General features: G+C 40.1%; 1 protein-coding gene across 6 annotated transcripts in view; it reads left to right on the top strand.

The window, feature by feature from the left end:
* LOC111265132 (adipokinetic hormone/corazonin-related peptide receptor variant I) overlaps nucleotides 1-21,715 on the top strand; it is a 36,206-nt gene extending 14,491 nt beyond the window's left edge. For all 6 annotated transcript variants that reach the window (XM_086970293.1, XM_086970303.1, XM_086970310.1 and 3 more), the window contains 6 exons: nucleotides 13,163-13,312; nucleotides 13,817-13,993; nucleotides 15,570-15,742; nucleotides 15,969-16,129; nucleotides 19,093-19,650; nucleotides 20,230-21,715. In XM_086970293.1, coding sequence (XP_086826419.1) covers nucleotides 13,163-13,312; nucleotides 13,817-13,993; nucleotides 15,570-15,742; nucleotides 15,969-16,129; nucleotides 19,093-19,445 — 1,014 coding nt within the window. In that variant the 3' untranslated portion in view covers nucleotides 19,446-19,650; nucleotides 20,230-21,715. The remainder of the gene's footprint in view (nucleotides 1-13,162; nucleotides 13,313-13,816; nucleotides 13,994-15,569; nucleotides 15,743-15,968; nucleotides 16,130-19,092; nucleotides 19,651-20,229) is intronic.
* The last annotated feature ends 4,625 nt before the right edge of the window (nucleotides 21,716-26,340 follow it).

Below are 26,340 nucleotides of genomic sequence, written 5' to 3' on the forward strand. Positions count from 1 at the left end.
TTTGACGTTCTAGTTTCAGGAGTCGAGAGCTGGACTACACTTCTTTTCGAAGGCGTTTGATGGGTGTTCGACACCGGCCAGCCCAGTGGGTTCTGGGAACGATGGAAACTTGCTGTAGAAAATATTCTACCTTACTTTTCATAGACCATTTGATGAGAGCCACAAGGGCTCTGTAAATCGGGCAATGCTATTATGTGAAATGAAAGGACAGTATGACTATTCAGCTAAACTATATTAACAGAGCCATTTGGCTTTTTGGATCTAAAGATTGTCTACGAAAACCTGTTCCTAACATAATTTGAGCCCTTGTGAAAATAGGAATAAAGAGTCTTCCGCAAAAGATGCTTATCAATGAAAATTGTACTAGCGTTGTTGAAATAACAACAATGGCAGGTTACTGATGAGAAATGCTGAGATGTACACAGTCCGTAACGGACAGACGGTAAGTAAGTTCCGGACCTATACACTTGGCAGTATTAAACAAGTATACGTGTCAAAGCTATTTAATAAACAGTTACTGCATAAATTATTTTATTTGTCTTCTGGTGATTTGAGCTTTGAGTAAGTCACAACCCTTTGCTTACTAACAGAAATTAGAAAACAGCCTATTATGCGACTTAAATGTTTGACTGGCAGTCGAATTGAGGCGCGGGTATTCGAATTGGTGTCCAGTCGTAAAGTACTTCTAGGCAAACGGAGTATTCTTAAACACCAATGGTATATATAGGATGATGTCTAAAATAAAATTTGACGAATTCATCAGAAGGATACAAAGAATTTGTACTAAGAATCGTGTGAGGCCACGAGTAAACGTGAAAACTGATATATTACGTGGAAACCTTCTGAATTCGTTTGAGAAGACGGGCGGACAAAATTATCAGTACCATAAACATAAAACAATAATGAATATATTAGAAGAACATAAAATAAATGTTGTCATAGGACTTTAAGAAACATTTAATTGAATGTTCTGTCATGAAATCGCGAAACAAAGCGTAATTGTAAGTAAAATAGTCCCTTTTTTGACGCTGCCAGAGCAGAATTGTTGTTATTACTAGTATTAAAGCATTATGTCATTAGAATGTGATATAAAAGGTATTTTGATGAACTATAATGAATTATAAAGTGGAAGTTATTTAAAATCGGCGCGCTTATTCATATCCGTTATGGGGCGCTGGATGCGATCGACCTAGCGCCATCTGGCACCACCTTCTAAACCTGTTACGTCATACAGAAATGTACTGTTCTCTAATTTTCGTGCGAAAATTCCTGCAACAAGCAGAAAATGCAAAAAGAATCATTAAGCATGCTTAATACTACCAGTTGTTCACACGTATGGCTTGACAGTGCTATAGAAAGTTGTCCAAAGTATGTTCGACAAAAGTGTTATCGACAAAGGACGCATCGTGTTTTTGATACGGAAACGATAAAAAACGACGCTGACTGTTAAATTAGTCCAATAATCGTCTAAACAGCGTCGTAACAGCTCTCAAGGGTTCGAAAACCGTTCACAACCTTTGCATTAGCGTTATTTTACATGATCGTCTCTGGCAGTTGGCCAGTAACTAACCGTAAATACATTTGTTAATATTATCGAATCACTGCATTAGTGCTATAACATTATCTATTACACAGGGAGCTCGATCGAAATTTTGGCATGGTGTTTGTCGTAGCAAGCATGCGTTCATCCGCTATTGTTGATACCAGAAAAAAAACAGTTCCTTCTAGAACAAAACAAACTTATTACGGAGAAAAGAGCGCATCATTTTCCGAATGTTGGCAAAGATCAGTTGGCATCCGATCTCTTCTTATTGGAGAAGATCATGCCAAGATGCTCCTCTAAAATGGACGGCCTACGTTATTGCATGGCCTCTTCGCAAAATCCAAACGATGCGAACGGGATGACCCTCAATAAATTTTAAATTAAAAGGGGTGAAAATTAATCAAAATATTTTAAAAAGTCATTTTTTTTTATATATTTCGATTTTCTATGGAAAAATGACGGTCGCTCTGAAAACGAGAAACGTGTTATTTTTTCCAGATACAGTCTTGCGAACAACTCATAAGGGAAAAAATCCAGGACCTGTGTACATATACCGGCCGAGTTCTACTTAATTCGCTGCGTCTGTATGTCATGCACATCCATATGATTGATTATCTCAACAAGATGTCAATCCACAGTAAAGATCCTTGAATGGCGAAACTTCTTGTCTATACGGCTGTCAGCAAATTTACCGATCCAAAACAATGAGAATATTACTCGAACTACTCGATGTTTGTAATTCGTTGAAGTCAAAAGGAGTTACTCTTGAAGACAACCATTGAATAAATAAATGATTCAACCTTTATGGCCGATGCTTCTGCCGTTAAGCATTGCTCATTTTTCCAGTAGAAAACAAACCGTCTTCGCCCTCAGCTATCCCGTTATCCGCCATAAGAGTTTCGTAAGCAAAACCGAAGCCATTACACTATCGCATAGACAACAAAGCTCCAGCTGTTGCTGCTGTTGCTCCAGTTATACAAATATACTACATACAAGAAATACATGAACAGTTAGAACATAGAACCATTAATGTATTTCTTAAAAACAAAATGAAGCATTATAAAGTACGTAATTTCTTGTATATTTGGACTTTCCGAAAAATATAGATGTAAAGCAAAATTAAACCCATTTTGAAAGCTATACTCCCCAGCACTTAGAATATAAATCTGTATCTGTAAGAATTATAGAAGTGAATTGTGGAAACATGGGATTGTGTGTTTAACCTGCTGCCTACTCGGGACTTTTGGTTCCCCTGTAATCGTCAGTTTCGGCTATTTTATAGAACGACTCATCACGCTTCGTCTACATGCCAAGGATTACTGACCGACAAGAAACTATAGTATGCATTCTCTACGCGCTTCCGATCATGAGTGAGAAATGACAAGCTCGACAGTAACTTCAGGACAATCTAGTTAGTTCGCAACTTTTACTTTAAACTTTTACTAAACCTTACGTTTTCAGATTTTCGTCCTAGAGGTTGAACGGACGTCCCTTGTCTTCGTATGCATCTGCCGTTATGTCGAGTGATATGCCTAGACCTTCAATCTGCGACATGCGTCGCTGAGACACCACATTGATGACTGCGATTTGCCTTGTAATTTATGCACCGTCACAAGCAAATTCAGTGTTACAAATGATCTACCCTAATCCGTTTTCACTATACAGTAGTAACTCGGGAAAATGTATGTTTGCTTGACAACAAGTAGCAACTTCCGGTCATTTTGTTCGATTAATTAAATAATTTAATCATTAAATCCGTGCCATTTCGATGTTTTTCAGATTTCTATTTTTGTCTTCATTGGTTCAATAATTTTCACCCTAATACGGTTTAGAGCTGGATTGAAACAATAATTGACAAACAAAGTGCGCATTCCCCTTTTTTAATAGGGAATATTTTGAGCGACCCACAGATGAAAAGGTAATTTTATCCCAGATTAACCTTAGCATAACTTGCAAGGTTCTCTTAAACGCAACTTATTCAACGAACCCAACCCTGCTCGAGCCGCCATTCGCGCATGATATGGCCCGACATGTTTTCGAGTCGGTATCCAGTTCTATGACTAGAATATTTTTGGTTAGAGAACGCATCCATCAACACGGAGACATCACGTCGCTGTGAGAATTCAGACGATCTACGTGTGTTTTAACAAAAAAGGCTCGTGAAAAGGTTCGACGCTTTTGGATTATTTACATATTCGAATTTAACCAACTTATATGGTATATACGATATATCTATCCTATAAGGTCCGAGTGAATTTCGTATTTTCTTTCAGTCCTAGACATTATATAGCGAGAAGGTACTCTGCGCAGGTCCATATTGCTAGTTATATCTTTTAGATTTAAAGGCAACTTTATTACTAATCGACCAAATGATTACATTTCGCGAGATTTCGAGGTCAAGGTAACCTGACTTAGGATGACAGGCTTCAATATAACACCCGACTGGGCACATTGGGTAACCTCGGCAAACGTCGTGTTCATAGATTAGAAGAAGCGAAGCGCTCATTCGGTAGCATTTGCTGTTTGACAAAAGAGGATTTGGATTAAACCTCAGATCAGTGCACTCGTGAGGTTTTTTTCTAGTAAAATATGCTTTAGGAAGAAAAGCGGATCCACTGCCGATACGATACTTTATCCCAACTGTATAATTTATAGTCAAAGATTTAATGACGTCTGCGTAAACATACACTAATCTAAAATGGATCACCATAAAATCCTTAAGAAGTCGAACTATGATAAGCTGTTCTCATGCGGCTTCTTTGATATCACTAAAAATGGTTACAACAATCGGCGTTTGTTATAAACAATCGGCGTCCTAAAACTTTCGATTCCATAAGGAATCACTCGATTTGTCGGCGCATCTGAAGCAAAAAAGTCGCAGACCATACCACCCATAATAAGATAATGGCAAATGTCATGTTTTACAGCATCCTACACAACAAGGCATTGCGGGGCAACACAGTCTTAATTTGCTTAAGTCATAAAATAACGCCTCTGCGCGGATTGAACAGTTCTGCATGCGCAAATTTATGTCACGGAAGTGTACTAGGACGACAGTTGTTGCCTAAACGTTGACAGATTTTAGAGCCCGCTCGCAAAAAAGCTCCCATAGCCGAGAGTTATGAAAGAAAAAAAGCTTTGGCTATACTTCGATAGCTTCACGTGGCTATTCCATCAAAGTTGACCACATTGTTATTTCAGACATACATTGAGGTGTATTTTTTGAACCAGCAGAAATTGCACACTAGGATTCTCTAAGAAAATAGAACCCAAAAGCTGTTAATGGAAGATACCCGACGACTTTATAAAGCACTGCTACTAAACAGTTCTAAGCGCACTCGTCCGCTAATCAAAGCGCCTACTCAAAATTAATTTTAGTCCGCCAGGATACGATGAAATCTTTTACTTGATCTAGAACTTGCTCGACCAACTTTAATTTTTTGTCACTGCGAGACAAAACTCAAGCCACCGGATCGAATATAGCGAAACTGAGCAAAGTTTTATAGCTGTGAAGTGATGATGAAGGTAAATATAGGGTAGGGTAGGGTAGGGCAAGACAGGGCAGGAGTTCCTCAACAGCATGTTTAGCCATTCAGTAACTCAAGATAGTGAAGACCATAGCGACCGAACGACGAAATGACTGGGACGGCTGAACCGTGAGATGGAAGGTTTGTGGTCATGGAAACACTCCCGTTAGAACGAACTAGGATTTGTATCGAAGTATCCAATGTCGAAATTACTGGTCTTTTTGGTAACGCGAAAAAAGAGAGAAAAAAACAACTTGTTGTGTTACCGACTGGAGCCATTTTTGAGACGCACAAAAATTTTCAAACCTATTTTTAGCTATAATAATAAACTTCAGCTGCTTCCCTATATTCCCGGCAGTTACTAAAAATTCGATAGAAGTAAACCGACTGTCGGAGCTCGTTCCGGTACAAAGACGTTACGTTATTTCATACGAGCTGTTCAGCTTATACGTGCCGATTTTTGATAACTTTTAGAATCATAAATTTATTGCGTATTTGTCACGGTTTTCAATGTGTAAATTCGCTAAATAACTAACGGCTGTGTCGAACTTTTTTCCATTCCACATAGTTTAATAACTTACCTCCATCGTACAGCCACAATAGGCCGCTTTCCAGATTTCCGGACTGGCTCCTGCATCAAATGTAAATATGAAATTAGTACAACTTAATAATCGATACGTTTACCTGGCATTTTTGTGTGCATGTTATAATGAACATAGTTATCGTGTCATACATACTAAGTAAAAGTCTTGGCCGGTGCATGGATAGCTTTGACATGCGTTGAAAGCATATGGTGTTGTTTTTTTTCCCTATAGCACATTGTCGTATGACTGCTTGTTTTGAAAAAAATGAATGTCTTCACTTATTTAATTAAGTATAGGGTAGTTCGGGTACAGGGTGTGTGTCGCTAGTGGACCCCCCGTTGCTGGTGGCCTAAGAGGATTCGTTTTAACGATTTTAAGGAGAACCAGCCTACTAGTGGTCCCTGCCAGTGTAACGGGGCTTATGATATGGAGGTCATTCGGCGACCCACTACCCGATACGGTCTTGTAATCATTAGAAGAAGAGTGACTTTATATTCTATTCAGCTATATATTCTATCACGCGGTTCGTCTAATGTACCAGAATATCTATTCCTGGCAGTTAAGAGATAAGTCATTTTGGCCAGTTATCATCGTTCTACAAGGTTCATTGTATGACGAATAATTGATCGACACCATGTTCATTGTATCGTTTAAAATATAGGCTAATAGAGAGTAGACATTTGGAGATTTTTCTTCTAAACCCATACGTTTGGTAAATGTACAATCTGTATCTATATTTTCTATCTTGACATTAATATTATCGAGTTTGTTGAACCCTATACGAAACACGCATGTATGCTCCAGATGATAAAAAAAAAAATATCTTTGCATTCGTTTGAGCACTTCTGTTCGAGTGTGAGCTATATGGTGTTTGAAAAAATAGGGGAACATATTAATAAAGGATCCAGTGCGATAAACCCAACGTCTGGCTGGTCTTTACATGATAACGACGCATAGCCAATACTTGATGTACGGTTTTACCAACCGTCTTGGTTTCGTTACCAGTGGCATACGCACCGGCATCGATCTGAGCTTATTTCGCTTAGGGCGCATAGTAGTGTACACACATATATAATATTATTATCGCTGCTGTCGTCACTCTGCCCTACAGGTAGACGCTCGCCATTAAGGCGTGTGCGATAAATAAATAATAAACATCATTGGATTAAACCAGTTTCCTGTCATCTCATCATACGCTTACAAACAGAAACCAAATCACAAGTCATTTGTAAAAACCTCTACCAAGGCGTCGCCGAATTCGCCTTACACACGGAATCAGATGTCCATGTATCTTGAACAAATGTTATCGACACCATAAATTAGATGATAATACCAACAATCGTAAGCCGCGAGAGGGGAACAAACCTTAATGGGGTTAAGATTTAATTCAGTAATGACATTCGTAGGAACCTCGGTACTTCGGGGAAGGGAGGGAGGGGGGGTTATAGATTTTTTGTGGATAGTTTAAGATCAGGTTTATAACGGTACGTGCGGACGAATCCTTCAACTGGACTAAGATGAGTGCTTCTACAAGTGGCATTGCTACTTGACCATTGTTTTTTTAATTTTCATATGAAAAAATGCGTTTTTTCTCTTGGTTGCATTTATTGGCCGACCTATGCGCCGTTTCTAACTACAACAGTTTTTTTGGCCGATGCCGCCATCAGTTAGGCACGAATGATATTTTTTCCTCATAGGCACTCGTAACGTGGCGTGCTTAATGGCGCAATCTCAACTAGTTCAGTCACGTTCTGTATATTTGCCCAAGCTATGGAACCTCCAACCAACTGCTACCCCATTTGCCTAGATACTACCACCAGTACGCACGGCATTTGTCATCAATAATAGCTGCACGAGTTTCGCTCCTCGGAGCGATCTTCCAAATGTTCAAAGAACGAATAGCGAAGCGGAAAGCAGGAATCGAGGTCGGACCTCTGGAACTGTTGTACAGGCGACTGCTTGCCGCTGAAGCGACGAAACCCATATGGCTGTGTCTCCTCGTAGTACACATTCCCTAAAGCCACATAAGAACATAATCAGGCAGCTTGTTCTCGTTGACGTCTGCAGTTGTCTCAACCATCCAATGCTTTGAAACAGACAGCACGTTGAACGTCAGTGAAGATGATACTTTCGGTGCGCAATACAGTTACGATTTTCACACGCGCGTTCAATTCAGACAAAGACATGTCTTCTTATAAGTGTTTACATTTGTCCCTAAAACTACCGAGCTGCGGAAATGGCACAGTTTTGGGCGCTGAAGTCTAGCCTGTGTGCATGCATATATATATATATATATATCTACATTATTATTATTATCATCGGTTAATGCACCGTAGCAGGGAAGTAGAAAGAGGACCAAAGCGTCACGTTCTGCTAAAAAAGAATATACTTCCCTATTCTATATAAGAGCAAAACATGTAACCGTCGCAGTATTTATGATATGCGCTCTTGATAAATTTTATGGCTGTAATCGAATAAAAAAAGAAAAAACGGTCCATGAAGTCGGATCTCTACACCAATCAGCTCCATCCTGAGATGGTTTTTACGATAAGTCAGGTAAGGTGCAATCTTTGGTAGCTTTGATTCGTAATGTTATTTTGGAAAGTCTTTTGAGAGTTTATCTGTGAAAAAGAATGCTTCTTAATTGTGCAGACAATCAACTTCTCAGATTTCTATTTTGTTTGTAGTCTAGCTAGGGGTTTGATGTATTGGAACTTAAAAGACTAAATAGTTGTAGCATACACTCTTTGAATTAAGTTAGAGAACAAATGTCTGACACCGGCATTTGTATCTGATACGGTGCATAAATCTCTCTCAATGTCAGCCTTTGTTCACTTTGACTACTTCGAAAAGCATTTCTGATTGTAGAGCTTTTAGTCTTGGTTTTCTTGCAGTAACTTTTATAAAGAAATCCAATCTTAGCGTTTAGTCAGTCTGCACTCAAGAAGAACCACTTCATCCTGCATAGCTCTAATTCGTCTATAGACTTCTTAATTAGGGTTACTAAATATTATTGTTCACAGTTGTAAAATTCTATATGTACCTATGCCTTCCTAGGAAATCTAGCCATTTTACCTTGTAATCACCCATCTGTTATATGTAATGGGCCACATGGGAATACGCATCATGGACAAAGGGTCTAATGATTGAATTTAGGCTACATAAGAGATGGAACCCTAGGCGTTTACGAACGTTATTCCATCTTTTAAATATCGAGCTCCCTTCTAGTTGATATCGGTGCAAGCCATTACTATACCGTAGAAGACAAAACGAGACAGAGTACGTTCGGCTCATACACAACACTAGTTGAATATTTTTAATATACAACTTATATAATAGATTGCCTAATCACTGTTACCAGTAGAACGGTTCTTTTCGTCGACTATTAAATCTGAGCGGATCAGTGAATGGTTTTAACTTTGAACTTACTTGGTATTTTCAACTTATATTTACATTGCTCGGCTTCCGTTTGACTTTAACTGGCTCCAAAACACTGTATATGCCCGGTTCATAGATATTACGGCGCAATCCGTCCTCATTTCAATAAGCGAAGGTTATCAGTTCTGATTGGACAACGCTCAATCCTATTGCGGAACAACACTATCTAGTTGGGATTTCAGTAGGTGGAAGAAGACGATATTATTCAAAATTCTGATCTGTATTCGTTATTGCAAATGGTGAAGGAATTTGCACCCTTAGATGTGCGAGGAAGGAGATCGTACTTTTAAGCGTTGGCGCTTTCACCGACATAATGGTTCGTCCAAGTCAGTCCTAACCGAGTCAGGCAGATTTTAGAACAACGCATTCGCTTTGGTGGCTGTTTCCATTGCATAACGAAAGAAGCGTTCGCTTCATTTCGAAATAGTCACTTGAATGTTAACAGTCAACAAAATCGCTTTACAAGCTTTCCGTATACACTGACGATGTGTATCATACAATGCTCCTACGCAATGAAATCAAATGTTTTTCTGACTAGCCGTCCGGCGACACAAACACACAATACAGATTTTCTTCAATGAAGCCTTTTAGTAAAAATCCAATAATATAATGCATTTCTTCCCTCTGATTAGCAGTCTAGCGCCATACTGTTATGTTCATACATCTCTCAAAACATCTATCCACAGTGTTTGTATGACTTCAGCTTATACGCTGTACGCTGAATACATGCCCACGTCTATTTGTATGCGTAAAATAGAGCAGAACAAATATTCGCGCAAATCAGCAAGCTCAAGGGAGTGATAATAATTCGATTCGGACCTCCCGTCTCTGCCTGCAGCAGTCTCTTTTAATGGTTTGGTGCACTTGACCGATGTTGATGCTAGCGGCACGTCGACGACGAAAGTGGCGACGAAGCTGGCCTTCCGACTAATGTCATCTATGATATGATATCATACGTTATCAAGCGACCGGTTTGATTCACTGATCTCAAACATGTTCTGAGCCCTAGCCGACCTGGCATGTCGTCTGACTGGGTCGAGCAAGTTGTCTCCCACAGGGACATCAAAGCAGATCTCTCATTAAATGACCCGAGCAATATATCTGTAATTCCAATAGAAACACCTGATGGCTTGCAGGGCACCCAGTGGCTTTATGTGGGGAGATAACAGCAAAGGCCTATTACTGCCAGATGGAGATCGGAGAACAACTAAGGATGGACGTTATCTTGGCAACTGGCCCAATACGTATTTTCCTATCCGCTAAAACAATATGGATGATAATTAGAATAATTGTTTTAGAAACATCCAGACATTATATAGTACTGCCTAATAAAGAAATAAACGCCACGATGTACATACAAGGCAAAGCTTTTATGTTTCGATTCTAATTTCCATTTATGCAACCGGAACAGACGGACTGACAGCAAATTCGTTTTCCTATTTGCTTTTCGTTGACCTTGCGTAGTTTTCGTTAAATCCGGTTTTCGATAATACGTTAGATTCCTACGTTTGCTAGTAAAGCCGGTTTGATGTTTCGGCAATGTTCGAGGCACCCAAGCGCTCGGCATAACGTTGCCACACAATAGACCATAGACGACACGGGCAGGAGTGTCGGTGGCAAAACCGCGCTTTCTGAATCGGATAATACCGAAACCTGGTTTCGTTAAGAGCCTTTTCTGACGGCGAGCACCGAGCTATTCACTCAAAGGGCGAACTCATGTTACATTAGTTGTGCCTTCCTAACAGCACGGACGCGTGATGGAGACGAATCGACCTTTCCTACGTTCCTTTTTGTGTTATTATGTAACGTGTTTGTTCGTTGGCGTACAGTCATAATACGATATCCATTCGCTTGTCATTTCCCTGATTGAATGTTTAAAGTTTTACGTCCGGTGTCGCCGTTGGACATATCATCAGATAGGTGATTTCCAGCACAAAATGTGGTTCTTTGGCTAAACGAAGGACATTAACAGCTACTACAATGTGGTAGCCTCGTTTGTAGCCGTGTACTGATTTCTAACCAGCTGTTGTCTGAGCCCGTTTTTCTATGTCGAATATAGTAAATGTACAATCTGAAAGTTGGTACAACACAAAACGACATAAGAAAACTATGTATTCCAGAGCTTGTGCTGTTCCTTAGATTCAATTTTCAAGCAGTAGCAATCAAAACGTTAATAAGCCATGTATTTAATCGTGTAAATTTGCAAAACACGAGGGCTTTCCTGATGCATGGCATATGGGGCAAATTATGAACACTGAGAGTAGCATAATCCTATACTTATAATGCGTTAGTTACCATATCTTACATAAAATTATTACTTACTGATATCGGTCGTTAAAGATGATCGTATATATTTAAAAGTAGGTTGTCTGTCGAGTTTAGTATGCGGACAAGATTGAACATTTTTCTTTCTTTTATCGACCTTTTCCTTTGCAGCGGATAGACTCTTTATACTTGAGCTTCATGGAAATACACACACGTACGTTACTGCGAAATCTAGCGATTTCACTTAAGAACATACATCTTTTTCTATAGTTTAATTAGTTAGAAAGCTAAATTTGAATATGGTAGTCTTTCAACGTAAATTTTTCCATGGCCGAAGATTGAATCTAGTCACACATCTCTAATTCTAGTTCCTATCTCGGTTAATCTCTGCATACTATAAGCCACCATGCGTGGCTTCGATGCGCTGTGACCAGCAGTTATCCGGTCGTATCTAGTTCAGTGTTTTTGAACGACCTTTCAATCCGCAATACGTATCATTGTGCGAAATGCGCTGCTTGAGTAATCGTCCATTAGTTTAACGTCAAGCATGTTTCCATTTTCTAAGCTTTTTCTTGTCTAAGTGACCCTCATGCCGTTCACGGCAACGTAGCGTGGTACAATAACTAGTTAGCCATTGAGGCGGAACACTAAAACGTGACGGTCTGCAGAATGTTCCTATATATTTTATAGTAGATTTTTCCTTTAGACTAGGCTAAATAGTATTTTTTCCTCATCCACAGAAAAAATTGCTGTAGCCTGGAAGAAGGCCAACGTCGAAAACTCATTCTGATGTACGGTTATAGAACCGAATCGACCTACCACAAGAAACGATTTATAGGTTCAGGTGGCTAGTTGAGTTATCCTTCTTTTCGTCTCGACTTTTCATCTCGATGAGGGAAAAATACGTATGACGTTTATACAGAACTGAAGCAAACTACTATAACCTGCAGGGCGAAGCATTGAGATCTTATTTCTGTCAATGTTTGGAGAACTGCTGAAGGCTCATTGAAAAGGCAGCCAACGGCTGATCCCATCTTTGTGAAATAGAAGAAAATAATATTAGTGGTATTACTTTAATATTATCGGCTGGTGACAATCAGCCGTTAACTTCTGCAGCCCAAATAAATGCTTTAGTCGTTCTGGCGAGTCAATTTTTTCAGTGCCACTCACAGAAATAGGATGGCAAATTTAGGGCCTTCTTGATCTTTCAGCTGACCATTGTTTTACAAAATAGAACAGCATGAAGCATTTTTCTATCCGCTAAATTGCGCAGAGGTCCAATTATTTGAGGAAATGTTAGCGAGAAATTGTCCGGCGGTTCTTCTCAGCAATACGGATACTTGCTCCGAAGAATACAGTTAATAATATGCGGCAAAATTGAGATGAGTGGTAGAGATTAGGTCCTTCTGTTCCATATCTGTGATATTCACGTCAGTATCCTCAAGTCAGACTGTATAGATCATTTCCAAAGACCGTTACGTTGATTTGCGACCAAGCGCGAAGTCGGACACAAACGAGCATTTGTCTTACCAAATCCTACTAAATCTTACTAATCTTTGCCAAATAGATGCGGATCAGGAAGACTGGTCTATCTATCCTTGAAACTGAATAATCTTTAAGAAAGGTCTGCAGCTATAGAATTGTATTGTGCCCCTGGGATCACTCATACACATACACACAAGGCGTGTGATAGTGTAGGTTCTTAATACGACAACTACTCAAAATAGATAATGAGCGCCGTACGGTTTTACTAAGACGAAAAGTTTTTTTTTTTTTTTCATTTCCTTTCGCTTCATTCATTTCAGATCGCTTGGAACATTACGGTCCAATGGTTAGCGGGTAATCTTACGTGTAAAGTCCTGATGTTTTTTAGGGTATTCGGTATCTATCTCAGTTCGACTGTTCTCGTCTGCTTCTCCTTAGATCGTTACTTCGCCGTTCTTCATCCATTACAGGTAGGCTAGTTTCAAGATCGGGGCACTCAACCGATTGATCCTTTCTCAATGAAATAGTAGATGGACTGCGTTCATATTATTAGGGAAATATTTGAGGTCGTCGCTTTCAACTGTTGTCTGTATATACATTTTCCGCCGGACAACAACTTTACTATAGGCATATATCATTTAACAATTAAGTGGGCGGGATACTGGAGTGGGTAAATAAACAGGGTGTGCTTGAAAAGGTTTTGCTTGATAGAGGGGTGGCGCCCAGGATGAATATTATTTGCAGAATTTTTGTTCGAGCGCGCGTTTTAGCCGTAGTAGCTAAGTTTTCAACGTAGCCTCTTAGAACGTTTACAACTAGCAAGATTAAATAACGACTCATTGCTTGCCTAGTAACTTAATGCATCTAGCTTGGGGCTAGCTTGAATGATTTATTTCACAGTTTTCTTTAATAATCCAATTATCGCTAATTAAAATGTATATATTTTTTCTAATTGCAATTCAATCCGTTTGTAGGTAAACGACGCCCATCGGCGAGGCAAGATGATGCTAACGTTAGCCTGGATGGTGTCTTTCATCTGTTCGGTCCCTCAGACCATCATCTTTTCCTCACTCACCCATCCTGACATCGAAAAATTCACCCAGTGTGTCACATTTGCGTTCTTCTCTGACAACAACCCTAATGAAAAAAAGGTTTTAATAATTATCATTCATTCAGACGTGATAAGCTTCATTCATCTGGGTACTTATACGACATATTGTACGAGTAACACTTTAGATTTGGCTAGATCTAGGGCTGCGATACAAATGTGCTACAGCGTAGCTCTCTGATAGCAGGTACCATCGAATGGCACAACAGTAGCCGTCCGTCCCATAAGCGCTGGTAGCTCGTGATGGCACCGTATGGTCAGACTCGGCACTGAACAGATACCTGATGTCAGTGTACTCCACTTTGCCTAATAATAAAAATAATAGATTGTAGATATAGGTAGAATAAATGAAACGTGTCGTTACCTCATGTTTTTGACATATAGCCTCTAATTTTTTTTTTGACGTACTAGAATCTGCGTTCGCTGCGTTTTTTTTTTGAGCGCAAGTCGTTAATCGATATTCCCGCATGTAAAGTAGTCCAGCCGTCCGAGAGCGCCATTGGTGCATGTTGAAGAACCAATGATAACTTGACAATTTTCCACTGTCTGTATTACAAGTTCTATGATAAATTAAGTGAACTAAAGTACGAACTGTCCAGATACGGATAGCTCTGCTTCGTCGCCATCTACATAGATGTTTCAACAGAATCAGACGCGTGGATCTGACGATTTCTGCAAATGTTATTACAGAGATAACAATTAAGTTTGGTTCTTGAAACTAATCCGATGAATCTGCGTCTGACATATTAGTTTGGAAATCCTGTGGATCAGGCTCTAGACGCAGGACACTGCGTCTATTTATACATCCCGGCTCTGGTCGTACCAATTTGGACCGCGTGAACGAGGATTAGTAAAAAATTAAATATAAATCCAGTGAAACGAAAAATCTACAATCTATAAGCGAATGCATGCGTTCTGAGATATGTGATATTACATGATAAAACCAATTCGAATAGTGAATGCGTCTACGTGCGCTGCGTGCCACGGTCTGATGGATTTATTGGGAATAGCTATTTAATAGATTGCTAAGATACGTCACGCGTCTCGTGTGCTAGCTCGATTCAACAGTCTTTAATGACGCTTTCGGAAGCGCTCCGGTCAATTTTAGCTTAATGAAATTAGCTGCCTTCGCACATCCTGTGTCGGGTAAAAACAATCGGTATAGTACTATTCTTCGCCTGGAACCTTAAACAAAGCAAATTGACTTTCAATTCCAACTTTAGATCCCGTCTGGTGTTGGCCACACAGTGTCGTGACCACGAGACGTAAGACTGCTTCGAAACGCGCACTGGCATGCAATAGCTAATAAGATCATTGTGTATTGACCGCGTTCGGAGCACATTCAAGTTACTAAACAAAGATTGTTTAATCAGTTTCATCCTCCGCTCTTCTAGCGTAGAAGTAAGTGATCTTTACAATATTAGAATTTATGTCGTACCGTCATCGGCTATTGCGAATTAGAGTTAATACGCTTGCTCTTTTAGTCCTAATTTTATGCTCACAATTTGTAATAGCAGATATTTTTTATCTTGGTGCAGATCTACTTTATTTAACTAGCTAGTTGTTTGATATATAGGTGGTTACATAGTTTAAATTAATGTGCTTCCTGTTGTGTCCAGGCTTACACGATCCAGTTTCTTCTTGCTATATACTGGATACCCTTGATGCTGATCGTGTGGTGCTATTTGAAGATACTTCGAGAAATTTTCCGGAGGTCTGGTGAGTCGTCGCAGCAGGAGACCATTCTGTTTCGGATCGAGTTGCGGCGATCCGACCCAAAAATGATGGAGAGGTAGGCATTGCCCTCTGGTAGTAAAATTAATCCCGTCACAATGTTCGTACAAGAGCCATCTGGTAGTCGAAATTTAAGGTCGTACTTAAATACAAGTCGTTGGTTTCGTCAGTTAGAGTAGTAGTAATAGATTAGAAATCATTGTCATGCTTCCTTCTACCGAAACGTACACGGATGAATCGTTCTAACTAAGTTCAGTAAGTTACATTGATTTGGTTGATTTCAGACATCGTAACAAAACACTACGGCTTTCAGTTGTGATCGTTCTGGCGTTCCTGTCATGCTGGACTCCCTTCGTTATAATCAACTTATGGCTACTGTTTGACCCGAAGGGTGTCGATGACCGCATCGAAGATCACATACAAACGTTTATGCTTGTTCTTGCCGGTAAACATACACACACTGAATAGAGAAGAAAACAAAACCCAGTATTATGCTTGACTGAAGATGAGTAGTTTTTCACATCAATTACATATAGATTTATAAAAATATCGGGCTCGAACTATTGGTTAAAATCGATTAGCCCAAATTTATTATTTTAGAAATTCCCGTCGACTATCGCGCGACAAGTCGAGCGTGCTATTAGATGACAGGCAGGCCCCTGTAGGATCCAACTAAGGGTTGGTAGAGGACATGCGTCTAACACTGAACTCAAAAGGAACAAACAATCTTCGCGTATAACTGGGAGGATTAAAAGAGAACTTCCAGTAATTCCTTTCGAATGGTTAACAGCTAATCCAATTTCGCGAATACAAAGTTGTCTTTCGAAGCCAAGTTCATGTCAAAAGCGGAGACCAAGCGGCGTTCTCTCGGATGCGTTCTTTGTGAGTAAGATCAAGCTTATCCGGTCCGACAACATCACGTCAGATATGGTAAAATCGGGTCTTTTCCTTCCATTTGCCCCACTAACACCAACCTCTTTGCGGCCAGTATGTATCACATTCAGCCAATGCGCTTTCCATCAGGAGCGTACTCTTACAAGAAATGTCTCGCATACAGAGGACACAGATATTTTAATACCCGAAATCTACCAAAAAATATATTGTCACTGCCGATAGGTTAGTTTGCATCACGATTGAAATAAAAGTACCCACAGCTTAGTAGAGTTATTTCAATTTGATCCATTGATCGTCGTAGAGCATTGTCATTAGTAAACTAGGAGGGTTGCATGGATAAATGATGCACCTGCCTGGGCTCCTGTCAACCATTAACTGCTGCCTTCGGGAACATTATCTGTACGTGGTGGGTATCACTTGTTCTTCATGGATCTAAGCATAATTTCAGGTCTTATTATGTTCTCTGTTCGGCTCATCTTCGCAGTGCAAGTTTGAAGGTCATACTCAGTTCAGAGCATACCGATTTAGCAATTGACGAACATCTATAAACTATCTAATGGCGTTTTACTATTTATTATTGAACTTGGGGTCAGCGAGATTTGTACGATACCGGGGGCATGTCAATTTCGAGATGGACAAAGTTGCCTACAGATCAACCGAATTTGACTGTCATATCGCTGCTTCCGTAACGCCGTGCCACACAATTAGCTTCTAAGTCTTGTTCGCACCCCATATTCTACATTTCTCGCTAGATTCGTTGCGCCATTGTTCAAATAAGTCTCTGAGCGCTCTGCCAGCTGGTAGCACTCTCTAGGTAAGCTTTAACCCGGGTTCCACCCTCTGCTTTCCGCCCGTATGGCAAATGACTGTAACTGCAAACAGTGGGGAATATTTCAAGTTGAATCAACTGTGTTAAGGAAAACTATGCATCATAGGTTATTACAAATGGTTTAGACGTGATATATCATAAGTGGTTTTTCGACCCTCCCCCGAAGACCCTTAATTGATACAATGTAAGTGATGAATTCTCTGTCATCTTCTAGGGTGCCTATTCTGATCATGTAATCTTCACAACTGACGCTGGAACATTTTTCGATTCACTTGTTAAACCTTTACTAGACAGGTGTCTTCAGACGGTTATCTGCTATGAACAATTTATTTAATAGCAGACATCTGCGTCAATTACACTCTCTCCGACCGGTCCATGTTGGCGTCACGGGGAAAAACAAAGATCAAGAGGTAATCGGGTGAGCGGTGAATAGACGATCTGGAGATCTTATCTTGAACAAAGCAGCATTGTCTCCAAATAAATTCACTTTAGATGGCCAGGCAGAAATGTAGATAAAACAAGAACACAGCTATGCATTAAATTGGCGCTTGGTGTTAAAAGGACGAAAGCCAGTTTCTCTGCGAAGAACGGAACAGCTTTTACGTGGAGCGGAAGCGTCCGTGGCCTTAATGGTGCCTATCGGCTGAGGGCACGGAGCCTAGTGAAAATTTGTTGCTATAATGTCGTATTCCATAATATCACTAATTTAACAATAGTAGTACCCATACGCTTGGGTGACAAGTTGCACAATTCAGGTTTGTCGTCCTTCACGAGAACACTCTTCATAAAACAAACGCTTAGCTAACGACCGGCTGGTCGCTCGAATGTGCGTGGTGTTGTTATTTCTCTTGAAGTTGGCACGGGGCTATAAAACCGTGCATTTCTACTGAGGCTTTTGTCCCTCGCCGCCTATGGGTGTTTTATGTATTGTAATATTGTATACCTTTTTCAGAAAAGTGTCTTTAGGAATAGCACCACATTTAAGAGGTCCTCGTAGTTTTAGGTAACACTTGGGGATGGACTGTTTATGTACTAGTGATAGGATTCCTAGGGGATCGGCAGGCCTATGAAGGCATTACAAGACATATGCATACGTAGGTGGCCAGTGGTGATGCACTTCATTTAAACTATACGTAGGGCTGTGGGGGCCATCTAGGTGACATTATACAAGATGGAGCTTAAGCTTCTTGATTGCTCGAGAGTTTTGATATCATATCTGCACAATATACGCAAGTAAAACATGTGTGTATTATATATCTTCCGACTTCTTTCCCATTATCAACAAATTTTTGCCCCATCCGCAAATATAACCTAATAGCAAGTACTTTAATTCATAAGACGACTTCACCTTAGTATACCTGCCAAACTGAGGAGATTTTACATTAGATCTGATATTTTATCATGATGAAGGAACCATATAGGTGAATTCATCAACATAGCCAGAGGGGGAGGGGGGAAGGGTAAACGAGCAGCTGAATTTATTTAGGGTTTCGTTAGTATGCTGGCGTGATGGGGCACTGAGCTAAAGGGGTTCACGGATACTCGAATAGAGCTCATTAGTATAAGAGACTAGTAAACCGCATGATCTGTAGAAACTTGTCCATTCGACATAATTCTTGGAAGCACTATTAAAAAGTCCTGCAAAACCTATTTCTCTTATGAACCATTGTTTGCGGCTATTTCAGGAGGCAACTCTTGTGTGAATCCGTTAATTTACGGCAGTTTAGGCCATTTCAATAGTGCCGGCGGCCCTCTAAGTCGCTGCCGGGAACGACAAGATCTAGCTTCCCGAATGAACTTTTTGAGTAGGGGGAACGCACGCGACACAGATGAATCAAGCAGTAGCTGCTCCTATGTATTTACGACGCATAGTCATCAAATGCAGTCGCACCATCAACGCTATCACCATCGCCATGGGCGAAGTGCAAATACTGCCCTTATTTATACACGAGACGCTAACACCGGTGGACAATTTCGTAACCAACACCGGCAAATGTCCTGCATACAGACTACAGGCCACAATCACGATGCCTTTTGAAACCAAAGGCGACATTAACTCGAGCCACTTGGGGTCCTCTATTATAAACAATGCACTGACTGCGACTGGTCTACTCCATTTTTCTTCTAAATTGTCTCTCGTCTGCGATGAAGAGCGACACCGGAGGGTGTCAGTGACAGTGATGGCTCTTTCGTCTACGATACGGCCACGGCTTACGAAACAGAGGCACGCCGTCTACGTATGTGTAAGTAGTTCTAAACAGAATTAATTTTCGTATTCGAACGTCCGCAGCAATGGGCAGTGCATAGGTAGAAATATATTTACGTTGAAGTATGTACGCGCGTTTCCCTTTCTATTTTCCACTTTTTATGCGTATGATTAGAAAATTGTACTTTTTCCGGTGCCAAATGAGATATTACTTTTTTTTTCAATACTACTGATTTACTAAACGTCGACAGTGACGTTTATATCCAACATCTATACCAAACAGTTTAATCATGATAAGAAATTTCCACACAATGGTCAAGAACGTCGAACGATAATTGAAACCCTATTTAAGCTACTATTCCAGCTACTTTGAGTAGTCTTTTCATCCTACACCGACACCTGCACACACAACGGAGTAATAAATCTATTCTAGTTACTTACTTGACGTTTTATTTATTATAAATACTTTCACAAAACGCATACTTTGTTGATAAGGCTTTAGTTGGACCCGGTATGAAGGCTATATATAGCTGAATAATCGATTGAGAGAAAGAAGGTCCCTGCTTAGTTCATCATTGTTCTACTTTATTAAATATATATATTATTCAAATTGCAGATCATCTTCATTTGTCTATTTGGAGCTGTAGGCGCAAAACTGGTTTTGGAAAACCTTTTAGACCTCTTGACGCGTTCTGCCGGCATTTCTACTAGTGTTCCTCACGAAGTGCAGAAATAGGCCTAGGCCTTATTTAAATAGACTTTGCTATCTGTGCCTTATGTGCCGCATTACTAAAGATAATAGAGACACTTCTTAACACCACTATGGGCCACACGTGACGCGTTCAGCCGTGATCCGTGGAATGTACTGGCACCTCACATCTGCGCAATCTCTTTAGCTGTCTGAGTGAGGCGCAAAAACTCTATTAGTAACGTGGGCTGTCGTTACGTTTTTGCGCCTCAATGAAAAAAAGGACCGGAAGCTCGATGGGCGCTATTTCACTGCTGTGTTTTGTTTTTTCAAGCCATTTGGTCAGATAAAATCACTCGTTGTAATTGTACGCTACTGCGACGATGTTTGCAGACGCTGAGCACATCCATCTTCAGCGGCATCATCGCATGAAATGAAAGGTATAATGCTATTTTTCGAAAGCGCTTTCATCGGGAAACTTGAAATATAGATTATATTCTATCGAGTCGCATGGCGCCAACCGGCTATATATACGAATATCGAGAGAAATGATAGGTACTTGCCCAGCTGTTCAACCTTTACCTCGGAGGATATTTAAGAGTGCTAGAGTCCTTTTATTTCAGAGACGAAAATTGCTCAGTTTTTTCGAACTACTTCTTCAAGCGACTCCTATTCTAGCTTTATTGAATTTGGTCGTCTCCGAGAGAAAGGTAAACCACATTTGGGATTAGTGCTACAATACTATATATCATCGAGAAGCATACATGCGTTCGTATATGCAGATGCATTGGCAAATGAAGGCGGAATGAAGTGTTATAGCTATTTTCGCTATGCAGTAACTAGAAAGATTAGGTAAATGCAGTCATTAATGAAACTGCTACGTAGGGATTTGTACGACCGGGTGCCGATAGTTTGGAATGAGATCAGTTCTTCCTGATGAAGTTATTAAAAAGAGATCTGGTTAGCAGTAGAATCGGTATGTACTATAGACCGGTACACGCCAACCCACTCTACGTATCGATCTAAGACTGGAGACATTTACGAAGGCTAAATTGCCACTAGTGCATATCTATGCCCCATTCGAAAAAAATCGTCTCATTTCGCTAAATGGAGGTCACGGTAGTAGCAGATTCAGCTGTGGGTTACCCGCTAAACTTTGAGATATCCTGTAAAAATTAAGCTATTATTTTCCATTTAGCCTTTAAATCCGACCTATTTCGTGGATTTTTATATTTCTTAACAAAAAAAATCGATATTAGGGTGGGTTGCATGCCTATCTCGCAGAAGATAAACGTGCAGGAAGCAGGAAGTGCGGTTTTCTATTTTCTAAACTGTTGGTTGTTATATGATGTATGCATTGGCATCGTAACTAATATGAAAAATAAATTTAAAAATAACGATGGTTTTTATAAAATGTTCATGTGCTTCATTGTCTAATACTGTAACACGCAATAGTTGCGTTTCTAATGTAATAGAACACTGACAAAGTTCCTTCTTCTTTACATGGCTATCTTATAAGCCTTTTACTAAAAAAATCTGCTGAGAAAATGACCACAGTTTATGATAGATTACTTTTTCCCGTATGTAACCTATATGCAGGTTAGCTACGGAGCAGCGACGAGTGATCTGATAACGTGGTACGGGTCACTGCTATGCACACCGATTAACATTGCGTGAAGTTGCAGTCTTTTGACTGTTTCTATGTTTGACAATATTCTAAACCAAACTGATGTCACATCTAACATCTGGAGGTGATCGACGCTGCTACTTGAGTTATGGCCTGAACTTCCGGGAGAATCACCGTAAGTTACGTACACTAGGGTTCCGGTTACCTGGTTCTATTTATTCTACTCGTGCATTGTTCGTCACCATTGCTTGAAAACTTGAAAAGGTCATATAGAAAAGATCTTTACTGATAACCTGCGATTGGGCAGGACAAGTCCTAATTGGCGAGTAAGCGTCAAAAGTAGCGTCACTTAGCCTTATATAACTGTTATACGACGTGACTTGTCGACAAGATTGGAAACGGACGATATAGAAACGCTGGTTATTAGGTATAGGACATCGGATGTAAGAGGCCGCGTTGTTCTTCGTACTGAACCTACCGTAGCGAGATTTTGTCGTTGTGCAAAACACAGCTGGAACAACTGAGGACAACTGCTACTCGGAAAAAAAGTCTACTTGTATCCGACGCTCTATTCTGTATCTGTAATCTGTATAATGATCTGATCTTAATTAGGGCGACTTTAGCATATGGCACTAGGCATCGTTGTGCCATAATAGCGTACATATTTCGCATCTTTGGCCTAATCGATTTAATTGAAAGCGTTTTTATCTATTTCGCAATGTATCCGCACTTTTACTCTTCGTGCTCATTCGGGCCTCTTCGTCTGCATTTTCAGTAGGAGCAATTACAGGTACAGAACGATTGTGGCAATAGTTGTGCAGCTGCTTTCCCGCAAATACAGCTATACTGAGTATCTCTTTCAGTATCGGTTTTGTAATGATTATAAAATGGTTGCCATTAATTAAAGGAACTTTCATTCGAGTGTATGCTTTCCTGTATCGCGAAATCAGGAACTTCCCGCTCCCGTCAGACCTGAGCAGAATCCTGTGAGCCATGTTTTTACTTGACTTTCGAAAAAGAGGCTGTTTCAAAGAGATCAATAGCATAGCGTCTCCAATCGAAGTCTATAATGGTGGTCAACTCAGCTCGTATACGATAAGTAGTTTATGCCCCTAGTTGAGCCGGATGTTTGAAGCTCGGAACATCTTCTTAGATATAAACTAAACGGATTAAGCTGCACACACCTTTTCGGGTTAAATACAATGAAAATAATTTATATTACTAAAAGGGCTATCTAAGACTTTAGCGGTCGTATTCTAGGTCTGGTCGTTACATCCAAGGCAACAAAGAACAGCATCAAAAATTAGGTAATGACAGAACGTTATAGAACCAGTAATAGGTCAACTTGAATGGTCTCTGATGTGACGCGGACGATTGCTTCCCTTCATATTTGGCTATACAAACCGTACGCGTTGAAAAGGACCACACAGTTTTGGTCTAATTTTAAGTAGATTGCAGTAGGAACAAGTGTTAAGATGTTGGGTCGAAGCGCTTACGATCGCATTAGGGTAATCGTCGGGTGTTTTTCGAGACATTTTCATGATGAAATGATTGATGTGAACTCTTAGGAGTACATGAAATCTAGTCCTTCGTTGCCTGTAAGCAATATTTTAGTTGATTAAATTTGTCACAAACACATGACCGTTTCCTGCATATGGACGAGCAGAGATGTTCAAAAAGGGTTTGTTTATAGATAAGAGCGAATTCGCTGCCTGATTTTTCAAACGAGCTTCGTATCTTTGTAGTAGCTTTTCAACTCTACGGATGCACATAATGCCTGTGTACTTGTGCGTACGAAAAAACGCTATAGTGTGATAGAGGATACCACTGATTGTCAGGATGCGACTCTGAGCAGCAGATATTATTTTACCCCATTGCCTAAACCTACTCCTCCAATTCTACCGTTACCCATCGACATTTGCATCAACGTTTACCTGCGATGCAGGGTGGCAAGACACGTACATTCTCGTGAAGCGGGGCAAGGTATAGCAGCGAGCCGACTGGACATCTGCGTTATCACATCTATGAACAATGTTTACATTTATATTTCAGATTTCTTCCAATGGATATTATGGATGGAATATATTCAAACAGTACGTGCGGCTAAGGATGGAACTAACGTTACTAAAACTCTTCAATACATTAGCAGAATAGGCGCAGATAACGAAATTGTATTGTTCCGTCACGTTCTGTTGCTTGCGCAAAAGTCGAAAGATTGTGCTTGAAAAGGTGCAGCATTGCCGTAAATAGTAACTCGGTTGTTTCGAGATCTGATAAACAGCCCAATAATTCACAGGATGGAGCTTCGTAAAGACACAAAAAAAAACTAGATACGTCAGCAAATTTCCTAGGAAATCTGCTATCACCTCTTACGGAACGAGGCGCAATCTGTTAGCAGCTTCGATGAGCTGTATAACGATGTCGTCTCAAAAAGAGGACGTCCCTGTGAAAGCTGGGTGGTAATGAATGATGTTTGCGAACGAACTCCAAGGGACTATGCATAGCAGTGGTATTGTACATAAAATTCAAAACATACATTTATGTGGCATATGCTGGATAATGGTAATCGACAACCGAGGTTACCCGCGTGATCATTCGCTACGTTCCCTTACGGTTCCTCCAGTACGGCTACAGGGGTTCGATATCACCGAGCGAATAACATGTAAAAACTACGATAACTGCAAAAAGTACTGAATAAAAGAGGGGTGTATACATGGTTCCTCTGTTAATTTGAATAATCTAGATCCACTTAGTTTCGCCCAGGTTCAACCTTGTTTTACAATTTGAACCGGTTCTATATGCGCCATATGGGTACTGGGTAAGTTATTTTCAATACACAACGGCTTGTCTAGAGCAGTTGAGGAAACACTTCTGAGAATCTGTCTTTTGTTCAGCTGATTAAAATTTTCTTTGAGACAGCTGATGATGGGTGTCTGGCGTTAAAGCGAGGTAAATCAGTAGAGTGTGAACCTGAAACAAAGCAGCTGTTGGAAAATGAAGAATACCCTTACGCACACTACTGCGAGGAAATAATGTTTTGGTTCATGTCAGCGGGGCGTGGGCCCTAAATATCTGTGAGAAATGGTTTATCTAATGTAAATTCGTATTATGACCATCTCTGTCTTCTTCTGTAATGTGTTCCGAAATCACCTAGCCACACTTTCGTAGATGAAAGGCACCTGTTATTAGATCCCGATCCGCTCTTAGGGCGCTTCATTAAAACGGTGTGAAACTGCCCTTGTGCACAATGTTTAATGTTCCGTAATAGTAAATAAAGAGTAAAATGTAGAAAAAATATACGTTCTCTTGCCCCTAGAGATAATAAAGGTGTCCACCCTTTAGACGTGATCACCTGGACTGTAAATAGTAAGCAGGCAGGTGATACTGCCTGGATAGCTATTGTTAGCGGAAAGCTCCAGTTCGCTATTAGTTATCCACTAATATCGCTATCAGTTCCGACCACCGCGATTCGTAAATTTTAATATATCGAACGAAATACAAATTGAGGCTGCCTTTGTCTTCGTGACTCGGAAAGGTCAAGTCTTCTAGATCATCAAAGAGGAACTTTTAAGCCGTGCCCTTTTGAGGAGAAACGTCTACGTAACGATTATAATTGTAATTTCTAGGACGTCTGTGTACTGCAAAAGGTATCGCGGGTAGGAGCAGAGATTAAAATTTTAACTTTGAAATACTGAAACTTGGCGGGCGCAGGAGTATTTAATGAATGCAAGAAGTTTACTTCATGGCCTACATATTGCACGCAGGAACTTTAATTGCACGGGAAACGTCACTAACAAATGGGCGAACTGTTCACGCTGACAACACTTTTGCGGTCGATAAGATATCGAGGTGAGCAACAGTAAGAGAATAAACTGGGAAAAAATCGTTTTCCCTTAGGTTTACTAACTAATAATTTTTTCCGATTATATAAAAATTATAAAAATTACCCAACCATAGCCAAAAAAAAATAGTTGTAGACGAATTTTCTTACGGGGTATATTCAATAACCAGCAAAAACTGTTTGACTGTATGTAGCTATTATGCGGGTTAGGACATTGCTGACATATAATGATTGAGACATAAAATGCAACGGCACTTGGTGGCACCCGTTCGATTCTTCTTCTAACGAAAATAGCTCGGCCACCGAGTAACCTACATAAATAAAAAAAATAGGTAAGATAATATGGTCCGCGCGTTCATCAGTTGTTAATGTAATAGTGTGATCAGCATAGCACATGGACACAACGGCAATTTACTTTCTGATTTTGCTTTTCCAACGTTAGATTTTATTTGCATACTCCGCTATGAACCAAAACCAGACACCCCTCTCACGTAACCGACATACTGTGTAATAGACAAAGCCTATCAAGATCTATAGATGATAGATAAGTAAACACAGCCCTCTAACGCTT

The sequence above is a fragment of the Varroa jacobsoni genome, unplaced genomic scaffold, assembly GCF_002532875.2.
Source record: "Varroa jacobsoni isolate VJ856 unplaced genomic scaffold, vjacob_1.0 scaffold_101, whole genome shotgun sequence".
NCBI lineage: Eukaryota > Metazoa > Arthropoda > Arachnida > Mesostigmata > Varroidae > Varroa > Varroa jacobsoni.